The following is an 18,473-nucleotide window of genomic DNA, read 5'->3' as shown; positions in this document are numbered from 1 at the left end:
CTGGTTGGGGCAGGCCACAACCAGAAAGAGTGGGAAGGGTTAGTTAAATTTGGGGGTAGGTAAGTAGCTTTTAAATTATATATCCACTTCTACCATATAGCATGTGAAGCTGTGGCTAAACTGTTAAGAAATCTAATATTGACTTTTTAATAACATTTTTAATTAGTGCATGCCAGATTTTCTCTTTGGATTGATTTTTATAGTAAAGTACTTTTAAATCTTTACTGCATATATGTACATGTAAGCTTTTGACTATATTTAAAATGGAATAAGAGACCATTTAGTGGAATTATAATAGTTTTATGTGCATGTTCTGTAGTCATTCGTATTAAAATTTTAGGGTTCTCTGTATAACTAACTTGTTCTGTCAGATAACAGAACATAGATTCAAAATCAGTAGAAATTTAGAATCTGATTGTCACAAGTGAAACTTAATGTAGGTATAAAATTACATTTATATATTTGTCCTGAATATTTGTTGTCTGTTGTATTTTAGGAGTGTAAAGCTGTTACCATAGCTGTGCAGCCACGTTTACTTGATATCCTTTCAGAACATTTATATTATGATGAAATTGCTGTTCCATTCACAAGAATGCAGAATGAATGTAAACAATTTATTTCATCATTAGCTGATGCACATATTGAAGTTGGTAATAGGATACACAACAATGTTTTAACAATAGATCAAGCTAATGACCTGGTGAGTAAAGAAATAATTTTCTTAATTGTACATAGAGCATGAAATAAAGATTAAAAATTTATCATGACTATTTGACACAAAAACATTAATTTTTGAACTGTGCCTTGTTAACCTATCATCCTTACTCATTTTTTCACAGGGAGTTGTAGATGGTACTGGAGTTCCCTGGTACCACATACACAGAAAAAGCCAGAAGTGGTGCTGTGGCTTAAGTGGTTGAGCACTAGCCTTGAGAAAGCCCAAGGGTAGTGCTCAGGCCCTGAGTTCAGTGCCAGGACTAGCAAAAAAAAAAAAAAAAGGCAAACTAATATCAGTGTTGATCATTATGGAACTGATAATTTCTAGAACTTCAGAGTCAGATTTTTAGATGTGCATAGTGGCATATTCTTGTAATCCCAACACTCATTAGACAGGAGGATAATGAGTTCCAGGTCAGTCTGAGCTGTATACATAGTAAATCTCTGTCTCAAAAAAAAAAAAAGAAAAAAAAAAACCAAGGCCTAGGAATGTAGCTTAGTAGTAGAGTGCTTGCCTAGAATGCATGAGGACCTGGGTTCAATTCCTTAGTACCATATATGTGAAAAAATAATAATAGAAAAAAAATTCTTTGTTAAAAAGTTGTGTTGTGGGGGCCTGTGAGTTTGGCCTAGTGGTAGAGTGCTTGCCTAGCATGCATGAAGACCCGGGTTCGATTCCTTGGTACCACATACATAGAAAAAAGCTGGAAGTGGTGCTGAGGCTCAGGTGGTAGAGTGCTAAGCCTTGAGAAAGTCCAAGGACAGTGCTCAGGCCCTGAGCCCAAGCCCAGGACTGGCAAAAAAAAAAAAAAAATAAGTGGTGTTGTGGCTCAAGGTAGCATTGAGCTGAAGAGCTCAGGGACAATATCCAAGCCCAGACCACCCCCAAAAAAGAGAAAAAAGTTGTGTTGTCCAATGTTAGGTTTTTCCTGATCAATGAAGTTCAGACTGGATCTATCTATTTATAGATAATTGCAATTTACAAACAGGACTTAATTTTTATATGCAAACAATTACAAGATCTTTATGTACATGAATGTTCAGAGCATGATTACTCAGAGAACTCAAATATTAATAATATAAATGGATAAATGATAGGGAAGCATATTGTAAAAATATATCATATAATGAAATACTATTAGTTTGTTTTGTGGGTCATCGGGCTTGAACTGGGGTTGGGCATTCTCCCTGAGCTCTTCAGCTCAAGGCTACTGTCCTACCCTTGAGCCAAGCTCCACTTCCCATTTTCTAGAGGTAAGAATCTTCGGTCCTTTTGTGCCCAGGTTGGCTTTTAACCTTGATCTTCAGATCTCCGTCTCCTGAGTAGCTAGGATTACAGGCATGAGCCACCATGCCTGCAAGTACTGTTTGATAAAATGGTGACTTGAGTATTTATGCATGCTACAAAAGAGATTATCCTTGAAAACAAGTTAATATAACCATCTACAAAAGACTACGTATGTTGTGATTCCATTCATATGAATCACCCAAAACAGATACATCTTTAAGGATGGTAAGGGTTTTCCATGGGGCTGGATGTAAGTAAGAAGGGAGCTAACAAATGTAAGTTTTCTTTTGGGGGCTGATGAAAATGTTCCAAATTTGTGATTAGATAGATAGATAGATAGATAGATAGATAGATAGATAGATAGATAGATGTATATGTGTATATGTGTATATGTGTGTGTGTGTGTATATATATATATATATATATATATATACTTATATATATATATATTCACACACTGTGTAATATACAGAATAGGCTAATTTTATGGCAGATAAATTATAATCCCAAAAAATTATTAAGAGGGACATCCTTAAAGAATATATTACTAATGTCATTAAAGTGAATTGGTTTGGAGATGTTTTTAGGCATTCATTTAGCTTACTGTGTATTTAAACAATATTGATACTGTAGAACTTACTAGTGAAACAGGAAATGTATTGCCTATTTGGGATTGATGTAATATTATAATGGTTTTTCATTTCTTTCTTTTTTCAGGTCACTACTGTTTTTAATGAAGTCACATCAACCTTTGATTTAAATCCTCAAGTGTTACAGCAGTTAGATAGTAAACGGCAGCAAGTCCAAATGACAGTTACAGAGACTAACCAGGAGTGGCAAGTGTTGCAGTTGCGTGTGCATACTTTTGCTGCATGCGCAGTTGTGAGCTTGCAGCAACTTCCAGAGAAATTAAATCCTGTCATAAAACCGCTCATGGAGACAATTAAAAAAGAAGAGAATACACTAGTACAAAACTATGCAGCTCAGTGCATAGCTAAACTTCTTCAACAGTGCACAGCAAGGACACCCTGTCCCAACTCAAAAATTGTTAAAAATCTCTGTAGTTCACTTTGTGTGGATCCGTATCTAACGCCCTGTGTTACGTGTCCTGTACCAACACAAACTGGCCAGGAAAATGCTAAAGGTATATATCTAAATGTTTTGTTTGGGATAGAGGAGAAGTTAACCATTTAAATTTTTCATTTACATATGGGTATAATTAAAGCATGAATAATTCAGTTCATGTTAAAGCTATTTTTTTCCATTTCCCATTCTGATAGAAAAGTGTTTGATTATAACAAAAATTATTATATTAATATGCACTTGACTGCTAATCAGTCACAGCTCTCTTAGGTATAAACTATTCATAACTTGTTTGATATTTGATTAAAATATATAAGGCCTCAGAAATTACACTGTGGCTCAGTGGTAGCACACTAACTTGGAGCACAGGCCCTGAGTTCAAGCCCCCAAGACTGACCAAAAAAAAAAAAAATTGGTTTCATTTAGCTGGGAGCTGGTGGCTCACGCCTATAATCCTATCTACTCATGAGGCTGAGATCTGAGGAATACAGTTCAAATAAAGTCTATGAAACTCTTACTTCCAATAAATTACTCAGGAAAAATCAAAAATGGTACTATGTCTCAGGTGATAGAGTGCTAGGTTTGAGCAAAAGGAGCTCAGGAACAGCGCCTATACCCAGAGTACAAGCCCCATGTACCCCCCCCCCCCCCCCGCCAAAAAAAATATATATGACATGTTCACCTTGAAAACCATTGTTAACGATGCTAGAAAATGTATCAGTTATTGATGAAAGCTTTTTTGCACTGTTTGGCTTCAATTAATTTAGTGCCTGTTTGGCATACGAGTGAACTCTTGACAAAGGTAACCAAGGAGTCGGGTGTTTGGCCTAGCAGTAGAGTGCTTGCCTAGCGTGCTTGAAGCCCTAGGTTCTATTCCTTGGTTGCCACATATACAGAAAAAGCTGGAAGTGGTGCTGTGGCTCAAGTGGTACAGCAGTAGCCTTGAGAAAGCCCAAGGATAGTGTCCAGGCTGCTGAGTTCAAACTCCAGGACTGGCAAAAATGAATAAATAAATTAAATAGCCAAGCTTTTTTTTTTTTTTTTTTTTTAAATCCAGAAAATTTTACATGGAAAACAGCTTTCATTAGGTTGATCTCAAAAGACTGGAGTTTTATTTAGAATTTTCAGTCATATATGGCTTATTTTTGTCCAGATTTTGGAAAATAAAATTGTTCAAAATATAAAGAGCTACAACTTGGCAGCAACATACGTAGATCTTGAAAAAACTGTAAATGAACTTGAACATTTCAGACTAATACATTTTAATATATAACATTGTAATAGAGTCATCCCCCCTTTAAAAGAAAACAGTCCTGGGTCTTGAACTCAGGGCCTTTATACTCTCTGAGCTTTGTTGCTTAAGGTTAGTGCTTATCATTGTGCAGTAGCTCCATTTCTGGCTTTTTGTGTAGTTAACTGGAAGTAAGAACTTCATGGACTTTGCTGTCTGGGCTGGCTGGCTTCAAACACTATGATCCTCAGATTACAGGCGAGAACTACCAGTGCCCAGCTGCCTCTCCTCTTTTATTGACTTGTGAGGTAGCTATACTTTGCAGTGGTTAGTGTTTGGTTTGCGATAAGAAACCTTTAAGAGTAAACTTGCTTGAAACCTTTTTTAATGTTTCTTTTGCTGATACAGTCATTCTTGCATGTGAATTTTTTTTTGGGGGGGGGTCAGTCGAACTCTGGGCCTGGCTGTTGTCCCTGAGCTCTTCAGCTCAAAGCTACCTACCCCTTGAGCCACAACACCAGCCACTTCTGGTTTTCTGATGGTTAATTGGAAATGAGAATCTCACAGTCTTTAATGCCTGGGATGGCTTTGAACCTCGATCCTCAGATCTCAGCCTCCTGAGTAGCTAGGATTATAGGTGTGAGCCATCATGTCTAGCGCATGTGATATTTTTTGTTGCTTTATTGATTCTATAACTTTGATAACTTTGTTGGAAAAAAAGCAAATAGACTTTTTTTTGTCTAAAACTGTCACCAGCTCATAAAAATTAAGGCCTTTTATTCTTTCTTCTGGAGAAGAACAATATTTGGTCACTTATGATTAAGAGGTTAACTTTTTTCCATATTAGGATCCAACTCAGAAAAAGATGGAATGCATCATACTGTCACCAAGCACAGAGGTATAATTACATTGTATAGGCATCAGAAAGCTGCTTTTGCTATCACCAGTAGGCGAGGTCCTACCCCGAAAGCAGTAAAAGCTCAAATAGTGGATTTTCCTGCAGGAAGTAGTGGGAATAGCCTTATTGAACTTGATGAGGTAAGTAGGTTTTGTTTTTTGTTTCTTTGGGGTTTTTTTTTTGTTTTTACTTTGATTTAATGCTTACAGAGGAGTTGTTTGACCAGTTTAAAGGTTGCCTTTTTTTTTTTTTTTTTTTTTTTTGCCTGTCCTAGGGCTTGAACTCAGGCTAGAGCTCTACCTCTTGAGCCACAGCACCACTTCTGGCTTTCTCTATGTATGAGATACCAAAGAATTGAACCTAGGTCTTTGTGCATGCTAGGCAAGCACTCTTACCACTAGGCCAAACTCCTAGGCCCATCTGGTTGTATTTTTTTTTTCTTTTTTTTTTTTTTTTTTTTTGCCAGTCCTGGGCTTGAGCTCAGGGCCTGAGCACTGTCCTTGGACTTTCTCAAGGCTAGAGCTCTACCACTTGAGCCTCAGCACCACTTCTGGCTTTTTGCTATGTATGTGGGGTACCGAGGAATCGAACCCGGGTCTTCATGCATGCTAGGCAAGCACTTTAACCACTAGGCCAAACTCCCGGCCCTGGTTGTATTTTTGTACTTAAAATGAAAGGACTAGTACAGCCTTTTGTAATACTGTAGCAGCATGATGGTTGAGAAAAATAGTACACTTCTTTTAATTTCTCATTTGTGATTTGTACCAGCTTTACTTTTGTCATCCTACCAAGGAACCCTTGATAAGTGGGTACATAAACTATTCATAAATATAAATGAATTAATCCATATAATAGATAGAAGTCAAATGGTGTTAAACATGATTCTAGCAGATATTAGAGATAGCTTTTTTCTATCCTATCAATAAATATTCCTCTTCTGAGAATTTTTTTTTTTTTTTTTTTGCCAGTCCTGGGCTTAAGCTCAGGGCCTGAGCACTGTCCTTGGATTTTTCTCAAGGCTAGAACTCTACCACTTGAGCCTCAGCACCACTTCTGGCTTTTTCTAAGTATGTGGTACCAAGGAATCGAACCCAGATCTTCGTGTGTGCTAGGCAAGCACTTTAACCACTAGGCCAAACTCCCAGCCCCTGGCTTTTTTTTTTTTTCTATGTATGTGGTGCCGAGGAATCAAACCCAGGTCTTCATGCGTGCTAGGCAAGCACTCTACCACTAGCCCAAACTCCTGGCCCCTTCTGAGAATAATTTTTAAATAGTTTAAAAGACACATACTATTATTCTCATTGTAGTTCTGGGGACAAACCTGGAATCTCAAATGGCCTAAGCAAGTACTTTGTTACTAGCCATCTTCTGCTTTATACAGTTATTACTACAATGGAATGAATATTTTGTTCTCTTCATGTAAAGCTGAAAGAATCCATGTAGATTTAGCAGTAAATTGACTAGTAAGACTAGATCTTAATACAGGTCTATATCAAGTTTTGTTTTGTTTTTTAGACTTTTTTTTTTTTTTTTTTTTTGCCAGTCCTGGGCTTGAGCTCAGGGCCTGAGCACTGTCCTTGGGCTTTCTCAAGGCTAGAGCTCTACCACTTGAGCCTCAGCACCACTTCTGGCTTTTTTCTATGTATGTGGTACCGAGGAATTGAACCCGGGTCTTCATGCATGCTAGGCAAGCACTTTAACCACTAGGCCAAACTCCCGCCCCCTTGTTTTGTTTTTTAAATAGTACCTGCATTTGAAAACATTCTGTGGTCTTTTTCCTGTCCATATTTTCTCATAATAATATTCATCAAAATTTTGCCATCTTGATATTTACACTGATGTTTTTCATAGCTCTTCCACATGAATTAAAATATGTGAAAGAGAGGAATGTGAGAAAGGGTTTGCTCTTGATAGTCAGGGCAAAGTTTCATGTCTAAATTTTGCTGAATAAGAAGTTATTAAGTTTGGAAATTAGGTTTTTTTGGGGGGTAGGGAAAATATGATAAAACAATTTAGGGACTTTCTGGAAGAGCATATATATTTTTATTTCCTGTGCTCAACCCAAGAAAGAAGTATTTTACCTTGAACAGAAAAATATAGGAAGCTGGATGCAGTGGCTCATGCCTGTAATCCTAGCTACTCAGGAGGCTGAGATCTGATGATCGTGGTTCAAAGTCAGCCCAGGCACTAAAGTCTGTGAGAGGCTTATCTTCAATTAACCACCAGAAAACTGGAAGTGTTGCTGTGGCTCAAGAGGTAGAGCAGTAGCCTTGAGCTGAAGAGGCCCAGAGTTCAAGTCCCATGACTGTCAAAAACAAAAAACTAGGACCTATATAATTTTAGTTACTAGAGGGAGAGAGAGAGAGAGAGAGAAAGAATCCAATAATTTATTGGTTAATAGAAATAGTTCTTAGATGTTGACTTTTAGTTCTCTTGATAAAATTTTAAATGCATTATGTGTCTTTCTGAAATTCTCATTTCAACTAACATTTAACTTAAGGCCCAGAAGCCTTACCTGGTACAAAGGAGAGGAGCTGAATTTGCCTTGACAACTATAGTGAAACATTTTGGTGGGGAAATGGCAGTGAAGTTGCCTCATCTCTGGGATAGTATGGTTGGCCCGTTGAGGAATATAATTGACCTAAATAATTTCGGTATGTATGTATTTTTCAGAATTCAGTTTTCAACAAATCTTATTGTCTTACCAACTAAATATATTCATGTAAAGTAAAAATTGTTGTGTCTGTTCCTGACAGTGTTTTTAAATTGGAAATTTGGTTTAAAAACCCTGTGTGTATTATATATTATATAATCTTTGCTTTTTTTTTCAATTACAAATTTAAAAAAGATATTTGAAATGGATTTTTTTTTTTTTGTGGGTCATAGGGCTTGAACTCATCCTGGGTACAGTCCCTGAGCTCTTCAGCTCAAGGCTACTGCCCTACCCTTGAGCCAAGCCCTGCTTCTCTAGAGGTTAATTGGAGATAAGCAACTCAGGTCCTTTTGTGCCTAGGCTGGCTTTGAACCTTGATCCTCAGATCTCAGCCTCCTGAGTAGCTAGGATTACAGGTGGGGGAGCCACTGCACCTGATTGGATCATTATTTTAAACTTAAAGAGTGCTTCAAGTAACATACCCCACCAAATAAATTAGGTCATGACAATAGTCTTCTACTAGCTGGAGAGGTACTAAAATATTTTGCGTGCTTTAATTTTTGAAAATAAGTTGCAAAGTAATACATATTTCATATGTTTGAACAGATGGAAAGTCCCTCCTGGAAAAGGGAGATGGCCCTGCTCAAGAGCTGGTAAATTCTCTGCAAGTTTTTGAAACAGCAGCAGCTTCAATGGATTCTGAACTTCATCCTATGGTAACTATTGTAAGCGTGGTATTTCAGATAAAACAAATGGTCCACTTTAAAAAACAAGCAAACTGAAGATCTGAAAAGAACAGTTAGATGTCACATTAGTATAAGTAGATGTTTCTTTTACTGACAAAACTCTTCTTGCCAAGAACATGAATGATAGAAAATCCAACGAGGAAACTTAGAATTATAAGGCATTTTGGAAAGCGCTCTGTTCACACAGTGTAAGCAGAGCCTTATTTAGATCATTCTAGTAATCTGGTTCCAAGAAAGAAAGAGCATGTGATAAGATCTGCTTTCAAATAAGTTGAGAGGTAGAGGGAAACCACCTCCCTAAGATGAAATTCTTCAGTGGTAAAGATAGAACACCGGTTTGTGATTTTTAAATTTTTTCTGTTACCAAGATGTCAAGCTTTATGCTTGAGCCATGATTCTAGCTGTGTGTGTGTGGTCTCATCTTCCTCAGTAGCAAGTAGGATGGCAGTTAGAATGATGGGTGTGAGCCATTGGTGCCTAGCTGTTTCTTTTTCCTTGCTTGTTTTCTTTGTTTGTTTGTAACAGAAGTGGGACAAAAGGAGTAGAAATGTTACTTTTTTTCATAGAAGCAATACTTGTCTTTTCATATATCTATATTAGAAAGTGCTGTAGAGTTTATATTCTCTTGCATGGTTCTGGCTCTAATGTTGTGTTCTTTCACAGAAAAATGATTCATAAAAGCAAATCTAGTGGTCTGGGAATGTGGCTTTATGATAGTGTTTGCCTAGCATGCATGAAGTCCTGAGTTCAATTCCTTAGTACCACATTCACAGGAAAAGCCAGAAGTGGTGCTATGGCTCATGTGGTCAAGTGCTAGCCTTGATCACAGTGCCCAGCTGAATTTAACCTCCAGGACTGCCAAAAAAAAAAATAATTCTAGATGGGAGTAGACAGCAATGAAGATTTGTGTGTATTAGTAATAAAATGTCCTTGTTAAAATTCTGCTGATAAACCAGATACAGTGACTTGTATCCTACCCTCTTGGGAGAGTCAAGAAGCAGGATTCCTTGGGTCTTAGGAATTGGAAGTCAACCCCAGGAACATAGCAAGACTCCAACTCAAAAAGGAAAAAAAAAACCTTTTTAAAAAAAATTTACTATTAGTAGACAGAACCATCTATGCTTAGCAACTTGCATTCATGTAAAGTGTAAGCCTAGCCTAACTTGAACAGGTATTTGGTTCTCATCAGTAATCTGATTGCTTCATGTAGCACAGTTAGTTAATAGTGGTATGTATTAGATTACTATATTTATATATGTGCCTAAAACCTAAAGCAATGCTGCCAAATGTAGAGGGGTCTGATGATGTGTGGTGCCTTTTTCCCAGTCTCAAAAGAATTCATTGGCCTTGTGCTTACTAGATAGACACTGTATTACTTGAGCCATAACCGTTAGTCTTTTTGCTTTTCTTAATCCTTTTTTTTTTTTTTTTTTTTGCCGGTCTTGGGCTCAGGGCCTGAGCACTGTCCTTGGACTTTCTCAAGGCTAGAGCTCTACCACTTGAGCCTCAGCACCACTTCCAGCTTTTTTCGATGTATGTGATACCGAGGAATCAAACCCGGGTATTCGTGCATGCTAGGCAAGCACTCTACCACTAGGCCAAACTCCCGGCCCTTTTCTTAATTCTTAAATAGAGCATTTGGCCTGGGCCATCCTGCACTTCAGTCCTCTTGTTTATACTGCCCTACTGATTGTCAGACATGTACCAACTTACCTAACTTTTATTGGTTGAGATGGGCTTTCACTACCTTTTTTTTTTTGTCTATACTAGTTTCAAACTATGATCCTTCTCATCTCAGCCTTCTTAATAGCCAGGATTACAGCTATAAGCCACTGCACTCAGTTTAAAAGTAACCTCTTGACATGTCTCTTGTTCATTTTCAGTTCTGGGTACTTAAGAGATAACATTATTGAACAATGGAGAAGTGTTGTGCTTTTTGTATTTCTTTTGAGACAGTTTTGGTATCTTATTGTGAATTTAGATTAATTTTCTATTGAGGATATTTTGACCATAACATTTTGAGATATTTGGAGACTCTTGGACTTAGAGTCACTTTTAATACTGACAATGTCTTAGAGTTTATATAGGCTACTAATGTTATAATAGAAAAATAATGAATATTCTAATTGTCCTTATTCTTTTTTTTTTAGTTGGTACAGCATTTGCCTCATCTTTATATGTGCCTTCAGTACCCTAGCACTGCAGTGAGGCACATGGCTGCACGCTGTGTAGGTGTCATGAGTAAAATAGCTACCATGGAAACTATGAACATGTTTTTGGAAAAGGTTCTTCCATGGCTAGGAGCAATTGATGACAATGTCAAACAAGAGGGTGCCATTGAAGCACTTGCCTGTATCCTTTATTTTGATAAACAGTTGAGTAATGTTATTTTACTTAAAGAAGCAAAATTATTTATTTAAAAATACATTTAAAGAATCTGCCTTGTTCCAAGAAGAAAACTTATTTTGACTTATTTCATTATAAGGATGTTACAAATATAAATGTTTTATAGTTAAAAAAAGATTACATAAGTTTTAAATATTGCTTTTTAATATGCAAAATAGTTTTATGTACTTTTAAACTGCATAATAACAGAACTGGGACTTGGTGTTTATTATTGCTTTATTAATATTTTTCAGAAACAGTGTTGTTATAAACATATAGCAGTTCTAAACTGTTCATTTTATTGGGTCAAGAAGACTAAAATAGCCAGGTGTGGTTGCTCATACCTGTAATCCTCACTACTTAGGAGGCTGAGATCTGAGGATTTCGATTCAAAGCCAGCCCAGTCATGAAAGTCCATGAAAAACTCTTATCTCCAATTAACTGCCAGAAAACTGGAAGGAGTGCTGTGGCTCCAGTGGTGGAGCGATAGCTTTGAGCTGAAGAGCTCAGGGACAGCGCCCAGGCCCAGAGTTCCAGTCCTACAACGGACCAAAAAAGAAAACTGACTAAAATACTCTAGGAAACTAGACATACATTGGCATTTTTTTGTTAAAGACATGGCAGCCATTCTTTAACTCCAAAGTATCTGAAAGAAATGTCTCAGAGCAAGAAAGATGAAGATCAGATCAGTAGAAACTGGTTCAGAATATTGAAGATTACAGAAGGACTGCACTTACCTAAATCTAATATATCCAGTTGGTGATTGTCAAGATTCTGGTGAGAAATTTGGAATTAATCTTTGAGTGACACCAAGTTTTATTCCTTGCTTCTAACATGGCTTCATTTATTCTGACACTGAAATTCTAGAAACATCTAGAAATTTATTAAGAAAATATCTTTAGTAAAATTTCCTTTAGTCTTCTTTGGATAGAAATATGATTTTTTATTTTTAATTATAAGAAAGTTAAGCAATGTTTTCAAATGAACACTAGTGTTCAAATGGTGTTATAATTGGATCAGAGCTCTGGAGGGATAGCCATTTGATTCTCACTAGTACAGATGATAAAATGAAGGACTTTTTCAGAGTTGCAGTCTTGATACATTAATTTGTTTGTGAAAACATCTCTTGGAAACCATTTCAATATTTCCTTAATGGTTTGTTAAGGTGTAATGGAACAACTGGACGTTGGTATTGTTCCATATATTGTCCTTTTAGTTGTTCCTGTGTTGGGAAGAATGAGTGACCAGACAGACAGTGTAAGATTTATGGCCACACAGTGCTTTGCAACACTAATTAGACTCATGCCACTTGAGGTAAGTTTGAAGACATTTGGTTTATAAATGATTCATAATGCCGAGTGCGAGCGTGGTGGCTCACGCTTGTAATCCTAGTTACTCAGGAGACTGAGATCAAGGGTCAAAGCCTACAATCCATGTGACTCTTATCTCCAGTTAACCACCAGAAAACTGGAAGTGGTGCTGTGGCTCAAGGGGTAGGGCAGTAGCCTTAAGCTGAAGAACTTAGGGACAATACCCAGGCCCAGAGTTTAAGTCCCACAACCAAGAACAACAACAACAAAGTTCCATACTTTTTTACACTAAAATTTCATTGATTTAGTTGGGTGGGCACTGGTAACACTCAAGCCTGTAATCCTAGCTACTCAGGAGGCTGAGATTTGAGTATTGCATTCAAAGCCAGCTCCAGGCACTAAAGTCCTTGAGACTCTTATCTCCAATTAATCACTAGAAAGGGGGGAGGGCTGTGGCTCAAGGGGTAAGGATGAAGAGCTCATAGGACAACTCCCAGGTCCCCAGGAGTAAGGTGGTAGCCTTGAGCTAAAGAGCTCAAGGACAGTGCCCAGGCCAAGTTCAAGCCCCATGACCCACCCCCCCCAAAAAAAATAGAGTAATAATTCTTCCAAGAATTTGTGAGGAGGAAATGGTGCTAGAATTTGAAGCTATGGCTTCATGCTTACTAGTCTGCTACTGTACCTCTTGAGCTCTGCCTTAAGCTCCTACATCCTTTTTTTTTTTTTTTGGTGGGGGGGATCAGTCCTGAGGCTTGAAATCAGGGTCTGGGCCCTATCCTTGAGCTTTCTCAAGGCTAGCACTCTACCACTTGAGCCACAGCACCACTTCCTGCTTTTTCTGTGTCTGTAGTACTGAGGAATGGAACCCAGGGCATTGTGCATGCTAGGCTTATATTTTAATCAGGCCAGCTTGATGGCCGTCCTTCTTTTATACTTGTACCTGGAATGACTACCATGCCCAGGTATTGATTGAAACAGGTCTTAGTACTGTTGTTTGTGCTGGCCTTGAACCATGATCCTCTTAATCTGATATCTACAATTACAGGTATAAAGCTACCATTTCCTGCCATACATCTGTATTTTAAGAATATGACATATCGGGGCCGGGAGTTTGGCCTAGTGGTAAAGTGCTTGCCTAGCATGCACGAAGACCCGGGTTCAATTCCTTGGTACCACATACTTAGAAAAAGCCAGAAGTGGTGCTGAGGCTCAAGTGGTAGAGCTCTAGCCTTGAGAAAAATCCAAGGACAGTCCACAGGCCCTGAGCTTAAGCCCAGAACTGGCAATCAATCAATCAATCAATCAATAAAAAAGAAAGAAAGAAAGACTATGACATATCACACTACTGAAACAAGGTTGCATCCTTTCAGGATTAATTTATGAATATCACAGAATTTTTCACTTAAGCAGTCTTACAAGGACTTTTCCTTAGTATATTGAACTTTGACAAGGAACAGAAGTGTTTCATATATATTACACATTTATGTCACAGGATGTTATAAAGATTGTGTACTTAAGAGTTGAGGTTTGGTACAGTTATATTTATTACTTTATCAGGGACATGTTAAAGTGACACTGGCTATTTTAGAAAAGTGTTGCATATCTGTAAGTTAATGAATGGTGTCTGGTATATTTTGGTACCCCCTACCTTGAGTCTTTGCAAGGCACAAGCATTTTCACAAATGTCAACAATGAAAAAAAAAAAACAATTTCTTTATTATGAAATAGTAGAGGGCCGAGTGTGTAGCCTAGTGGTAGAGTGTTTATTCCTCGGAACCACATACTCAAGAAAAGTTGGAAGTGATGATGTGGCTCAAATAAGCTAGAAGTGATGCTGTGGCTCAAATGGCAGTTGCGCTAGTCTTGAGCAATAATTGTCCAAGGACTGTGCCCAGGCCCTGAGTTCAAGCTTCAGGATTGCCAAAAAGAAAAGAAAAGAAAAAAGAAATAATAGAAAAGATTTTGGGAACTCACTGGGGCCTTCAAAACCACATTTATTTGTTTGTTTGTTTATTTTGCCATTCCCAGGGCTTGAACTCAGGGCCTGAGCACTGTCCTTGGACTTTCTCAAGGATAGAGCCACTTGAGCCAGAGCATCACTTCTGGCTTTTTCTATGTATGTGGTCCGAGGAATTGAACCTGGGTCTTCTTGCATGCTAGGCAAGCACTCTACAACTAGGCCAAACTCCCTGCCCCTTAACACCTTTATTAAGGTGTGAATTTCCTTGCTATTTTAGAATAAAATGTTGTGACTAAACAGTCAAGGCCTATAGTTAAATCTTGTCTCAAAAAATAAAAATTGAGTAATTTTAATACAGTAAAGCAATCATTTTAGGCAGGCATTCCAGACCCTCCTAACATGTCAGAAGAACTAATCCAATTGAAAGCAAAAGAGCGGCACTTTTTGGAACAACTGTTAGATGGGAAAAAATTAGAGACCTACAAAATTCCAGTACCAATCAATGCTGAACTGCGGAAATATCAGCAGGTAAGGTTAATGCTTACTCTTGTACAAATGGGAAGCCAGTATTGTTTCAAATGTACCTCTAGGGTTTTTATAATTGATTTAATAAATCTTGTGTTTAGTGTCCTATTTCTCTTTTGCTTATATAAAAAATGTAGGTGTGCTGGTTTTTCTTATAAGAAAAAACTTTTGTGATCTGTTTACATCTATCTATCTATCTATCTATATATATATATATATATTTTTTTTTTTTTTTTTGTTTTTGGTGTCTCCAACCCTTTAGGATGGTGTGAACTGGTTAGCATTTCTTAATAAGTATAAACTTCATGGAATTTTGTGTGATGACATGGGACTAGGAAAAACTTTACAATCCATCTGCATTCTAGCAGGGGATCACTGTCAGAGGTAAAATAAAATGTTTTGTAAAATGAGTTTTCCAGAATCTGAGAAATGTAAACCAATTACTTAATTTGTTGTGTTTTGCTTTTAAAGGGCTCAAGAATATGCGCGATCAAAATTGGCAGAGTGTATGCCACTTCCTTCTTTGGTGGTTTGTCCGCCAACATTAACAGGTCATTGGGTAGATGAAGTAGGTAAATTTTGCTCCAGAGAGTATCTTAATCCATTGCACTATACTGGACCTCCTACTGAAAGAATAAGGTATGAGCTCTATAGCAACAAAAACAAATGTTTAATCTTTTATGTGGCTTTGAAGAATTTATTAAATTTAAATTCTAGTTACTTTTGGTTATGGGAAAACCTTTTCTACTTAAGAAAGGAGTGTGCTTTGGGAAGATAGTAACAGTGAAGGTCAGCAAAGTCTTTAAGACTTTAGCCATTGTTCTTCTATTGGGTTTTTTGTTTGTCTTTTGGTTGGTCTTGGGACTTGAATGTTGACCCTTGGTGTTGTCCCTGAGCTCTTCAGCTCAAGGCTACTGCCTTACACCTTGAGCCACAGTACCATTTCCCCTATTGGGGTTTTATAATAAGGAGTTACAGCTGTGTCAGGTAAAGAGTACATTTCTGTTTTTTTGCTTTAGTGGGTCACAGGGCTTGAACTCTGGGCCTGGGCACTGTCCCTGAGCTCAAGGCTATCATTCTTCGCTTGAGCCATAGCACCAGTTCCAGTTTTCTGGTGGTTATTTGGAAATAAGTCTTGCAGACTTTCTGGTGGTTATTTGGAAATAAGTCTCGCAGACTTTCCTGTCCAGGGCTGGCTTTGAACGGTGATCCTCAGATCTCAGGTGGGATTACAGGTGTGAGCCACCAGCCCCAGCTGTTTTTTTTTGTGGGTCATGGAGCTTGAACTCATCCTGGGCACTGTCCCTGAGCTCTTCAGCTCAAGGCTACCACTCTACCCTTGAGCCAAGCCCTATTTCCCATTTTCTAGAGGTTAATTGGAGATAATATGAGCCTCCTGTCCTTTTGTACCCGGGCTGGCTTTGAACCTTGATCCTCAGCCTCAGATCTCAGCTTCCTGAGTAGCTAGGATGACAGGCGTAAGCCACCGTGCCTGCTTTTTTTTTCTTTCTTTTTTTTTTTTTTTTTTAGTGTTAGAGTTAGGAAAGTATTAGAATCCCCTCCTGTTTTGTATGTTCATTTATGGGGCCTTAAGACCCATAGCTTCTCCTTGATACTTCAGTTCCGTATTTTCATTCCCTGTCCACTTTTCTAAGAGTTCCCCCTTCGTCCCACTATTAGTTCTTCCTTCATGTGCCTTTGATCATCCATGGTGACTGCTGCCGCTGCCCATTTGTGGCAGTGGGAATTTGTTAGAGCTTTAGCTCTTACTGTTAATGACTATATCTCTTACATTCCTAGATATAAAGAATGGAAGTGATTATGGTAATTGTAAAACTGATTTTAATTCACTTAAAGTTTGGCTGGTCAAGATTATTAAATCTGCAGATTTGTTCCTTTTCTGAACTTTTAGTATGAATATTCATCATATACTTTTTGCGGGAAGTGAAGGGAGGCAGAACTGGGGTTTGAACTTGACTTCATACATGCTAGATTTGTTCTATGCACTGTGAGCCTGGTCTCCTGCTCTCCCAGGCACTATTTTAAACAGTTTTACATTTATGTAAAATATAGTACTGTGTATTCACATAGTCATAGTAAGATTTACTTTTGTTGCAGTTTGTTACTAACTGCTCACAGGCATAAGGCCCTGGTTCATGTTCACTAAATTAAATGGACAGTCAGAATCTGAATATAGGCAACTCAAAAGTTTACATACATAAGCAACTACTGTAGTGCTTCTCAGAATTCATTTGCTTGCAAGAGATAGGAATTCAACTCAAATAATCTTAAGCAATAAGGAAATTCATTAATTCACTAATCTGAGAAATTCAGGGGTGAATTCTTGCTTCAGGCACATCTAGATCATTTAACTTGATTTCCTTCTCTAAAGATGACTTATTATGTTGATCTCTTCTGTACATCAGTTTTCAATGAATGAATGAGATAACGTTGATAGGCCTATATTTTCCTATCTTAACTATAGTAAATAAATCTTCCCCATCCCATCAGGAATATTTCCATACTAGAAATGATTGATTGGCTTTATTTGACTCAGGCTCACAAACCAGCTGTTGTGGTCAAAAGATACAATGCTACACTGGTTTTTTTTGTTTGTTGTCAGTCCTGGGACATGAACTCAGGTCTGGGTACTGTCTTTGAGCTCTCAAGGCTAGCACTCTACCACTTGAGACACAGTACCACTTCTAGCTTTTTCTTTTTCTTTATCTCTTTCTTCCTTCCCTTTCCCCTTCTCTCTCTCTCTCTCTCTCTCTCTCTCTCTCTCTCTCTTCCTCCCTCCCTCCCTCTCCCTTTCCCTCTCCCTCTCCCTCTCTCTCTCTCTTTTTCTCTTTCTTTTTGCTAGTCTTGGGCCTTGAATGCAAGGCCTGAGCACTGTCCTTGGGCTTTTCCTCAAGGCTAGCACTCTACCATTTGAGCCACAGCACCACTTCTAGCTTTTCTACGAATGTGGTACTGAGGAAATCAAACCCAGGTCTTCATGCATGCTAGCCAAGTACTCTACCACTAGGCCAAACTCCCAGCCCCACGTTTCTAGCCTTTTCTGTGTATGTGGTACCAAGGAATTGAACCTAGGGCTTCATGCACGACAGGCAAAAGCACTGTACCACTAGGCCATAGTCCCAGCCCGCTCCACTGGTTCTAACGTTTCAATCTTTGTTGATTTAGAGACATGATCGACCACCCACCTCTACCCCTTTTCCTGGATTGGTCAAAGAATAGTGCTACTAAGAAAGAGATCTTGGTAAATGAAATTGTTAGCCACCTTTTGAGTCAGGTGTTCATCTCTTTTCTATTCAGTGCTGTATCTTCGGAAAGTAGTCTTTGAGGTAGTATTCTCGTAGTGAGAAGCACCTTATGCTATTACACATTCACTATTAAAATTACACAGTTTTTCATAACCCTTGTTTCCTGAATTTATTTCTTTACATAAAGGGTACAGCATCAAGTTAAATTCACTATTAAAATTGCAGTTTTTCATAACCCCCATTTCCTGAATTTATTTCTTTATATAAAGGTTACAGCATCAAGTTAAAAGGCATAATCTGATAGTGGCTTCATATGATGTTGTGAGGAATGACATAGATTTTTTTAGGTAAGAATTTAAATATTCTATAGAAAAACTATCAAATTTGAAGAAAATATTTTCCTGCTTTTAA

General features: G+C 37.9%; 1 protein-coding gene across 1 annotated transcript in view; it reads left to right on the top strand.

Annotated features, from left to right (window-relative positions):
* Btaf1 (B-TFIID TATA-box binding protein associated factor 1) overlaps positions 1 to 18,473 on the top strand; it is an 80,497-nt gene that overhangs the window by 44,551 nt on the left and 17,473 nt on the right. The window contains exons 19-29 of the mRNA XM_090346271.1: positions 497 to 700; positions 2,723 to 3,149; positions 5,167 to 5,357; positions 7,718 to 7,871; positions 8,477 to 8,586; positions 10,767 to 10,968; positions 12,167 to 12,315; positions 14,647 to 14,799; positions 15,059 to 15,180; positions 15,268 to 15,435; positions 18,332 to 18,409. Coding sequence (XP_090202397.1) covers positions 497 to 700; positions 2,723 to 3,149; positions 5,167 to 5,357; positions 7,718 to 7,871; positions 8,477 to 8,586; positions 10,767 to 10,968; positions 12,167 to 12,315; positions 14,647 to 14,799; positions 15,059 to 15,180; positions 15,268 to 15,435; positions 18,332 to 18,409 — 1,958 coding nt within the window. The remainder of the gene's footprint in view (positions 1 to 496; positions 701 to 2,722; positions 3,150 to 5,166; positions 5,358 to 7,717; positions 7,872 to 8,476; positions 8,587 to 10,766; positions 10,969 to 12,166; positions 12,316 to 14,646; positions 14,800 to 15,058; positions 15,181 to 15,267; positions 15,436 to 18,331; positions 18,410 to 18,473) is intronic.

This window comes from Megascapheus bottae, chromosome 15, assembly GCF_031878675.1.
Source record: "Megascapheus bottae isolate mThoBot1 chromosome 15, mThoBot2.hap1, whole genome shotgun sequence".
NCBI lineage: Eukaryota > Metazoa > Chordata > Mammalia > Rodentia > Geomyidae > Megascapheus > Megascapheus bottae.
Note: the sequence above shows the minus strand (reverse complement) of the source record. Positions and strands in the feature narration are given on the sequence as shown.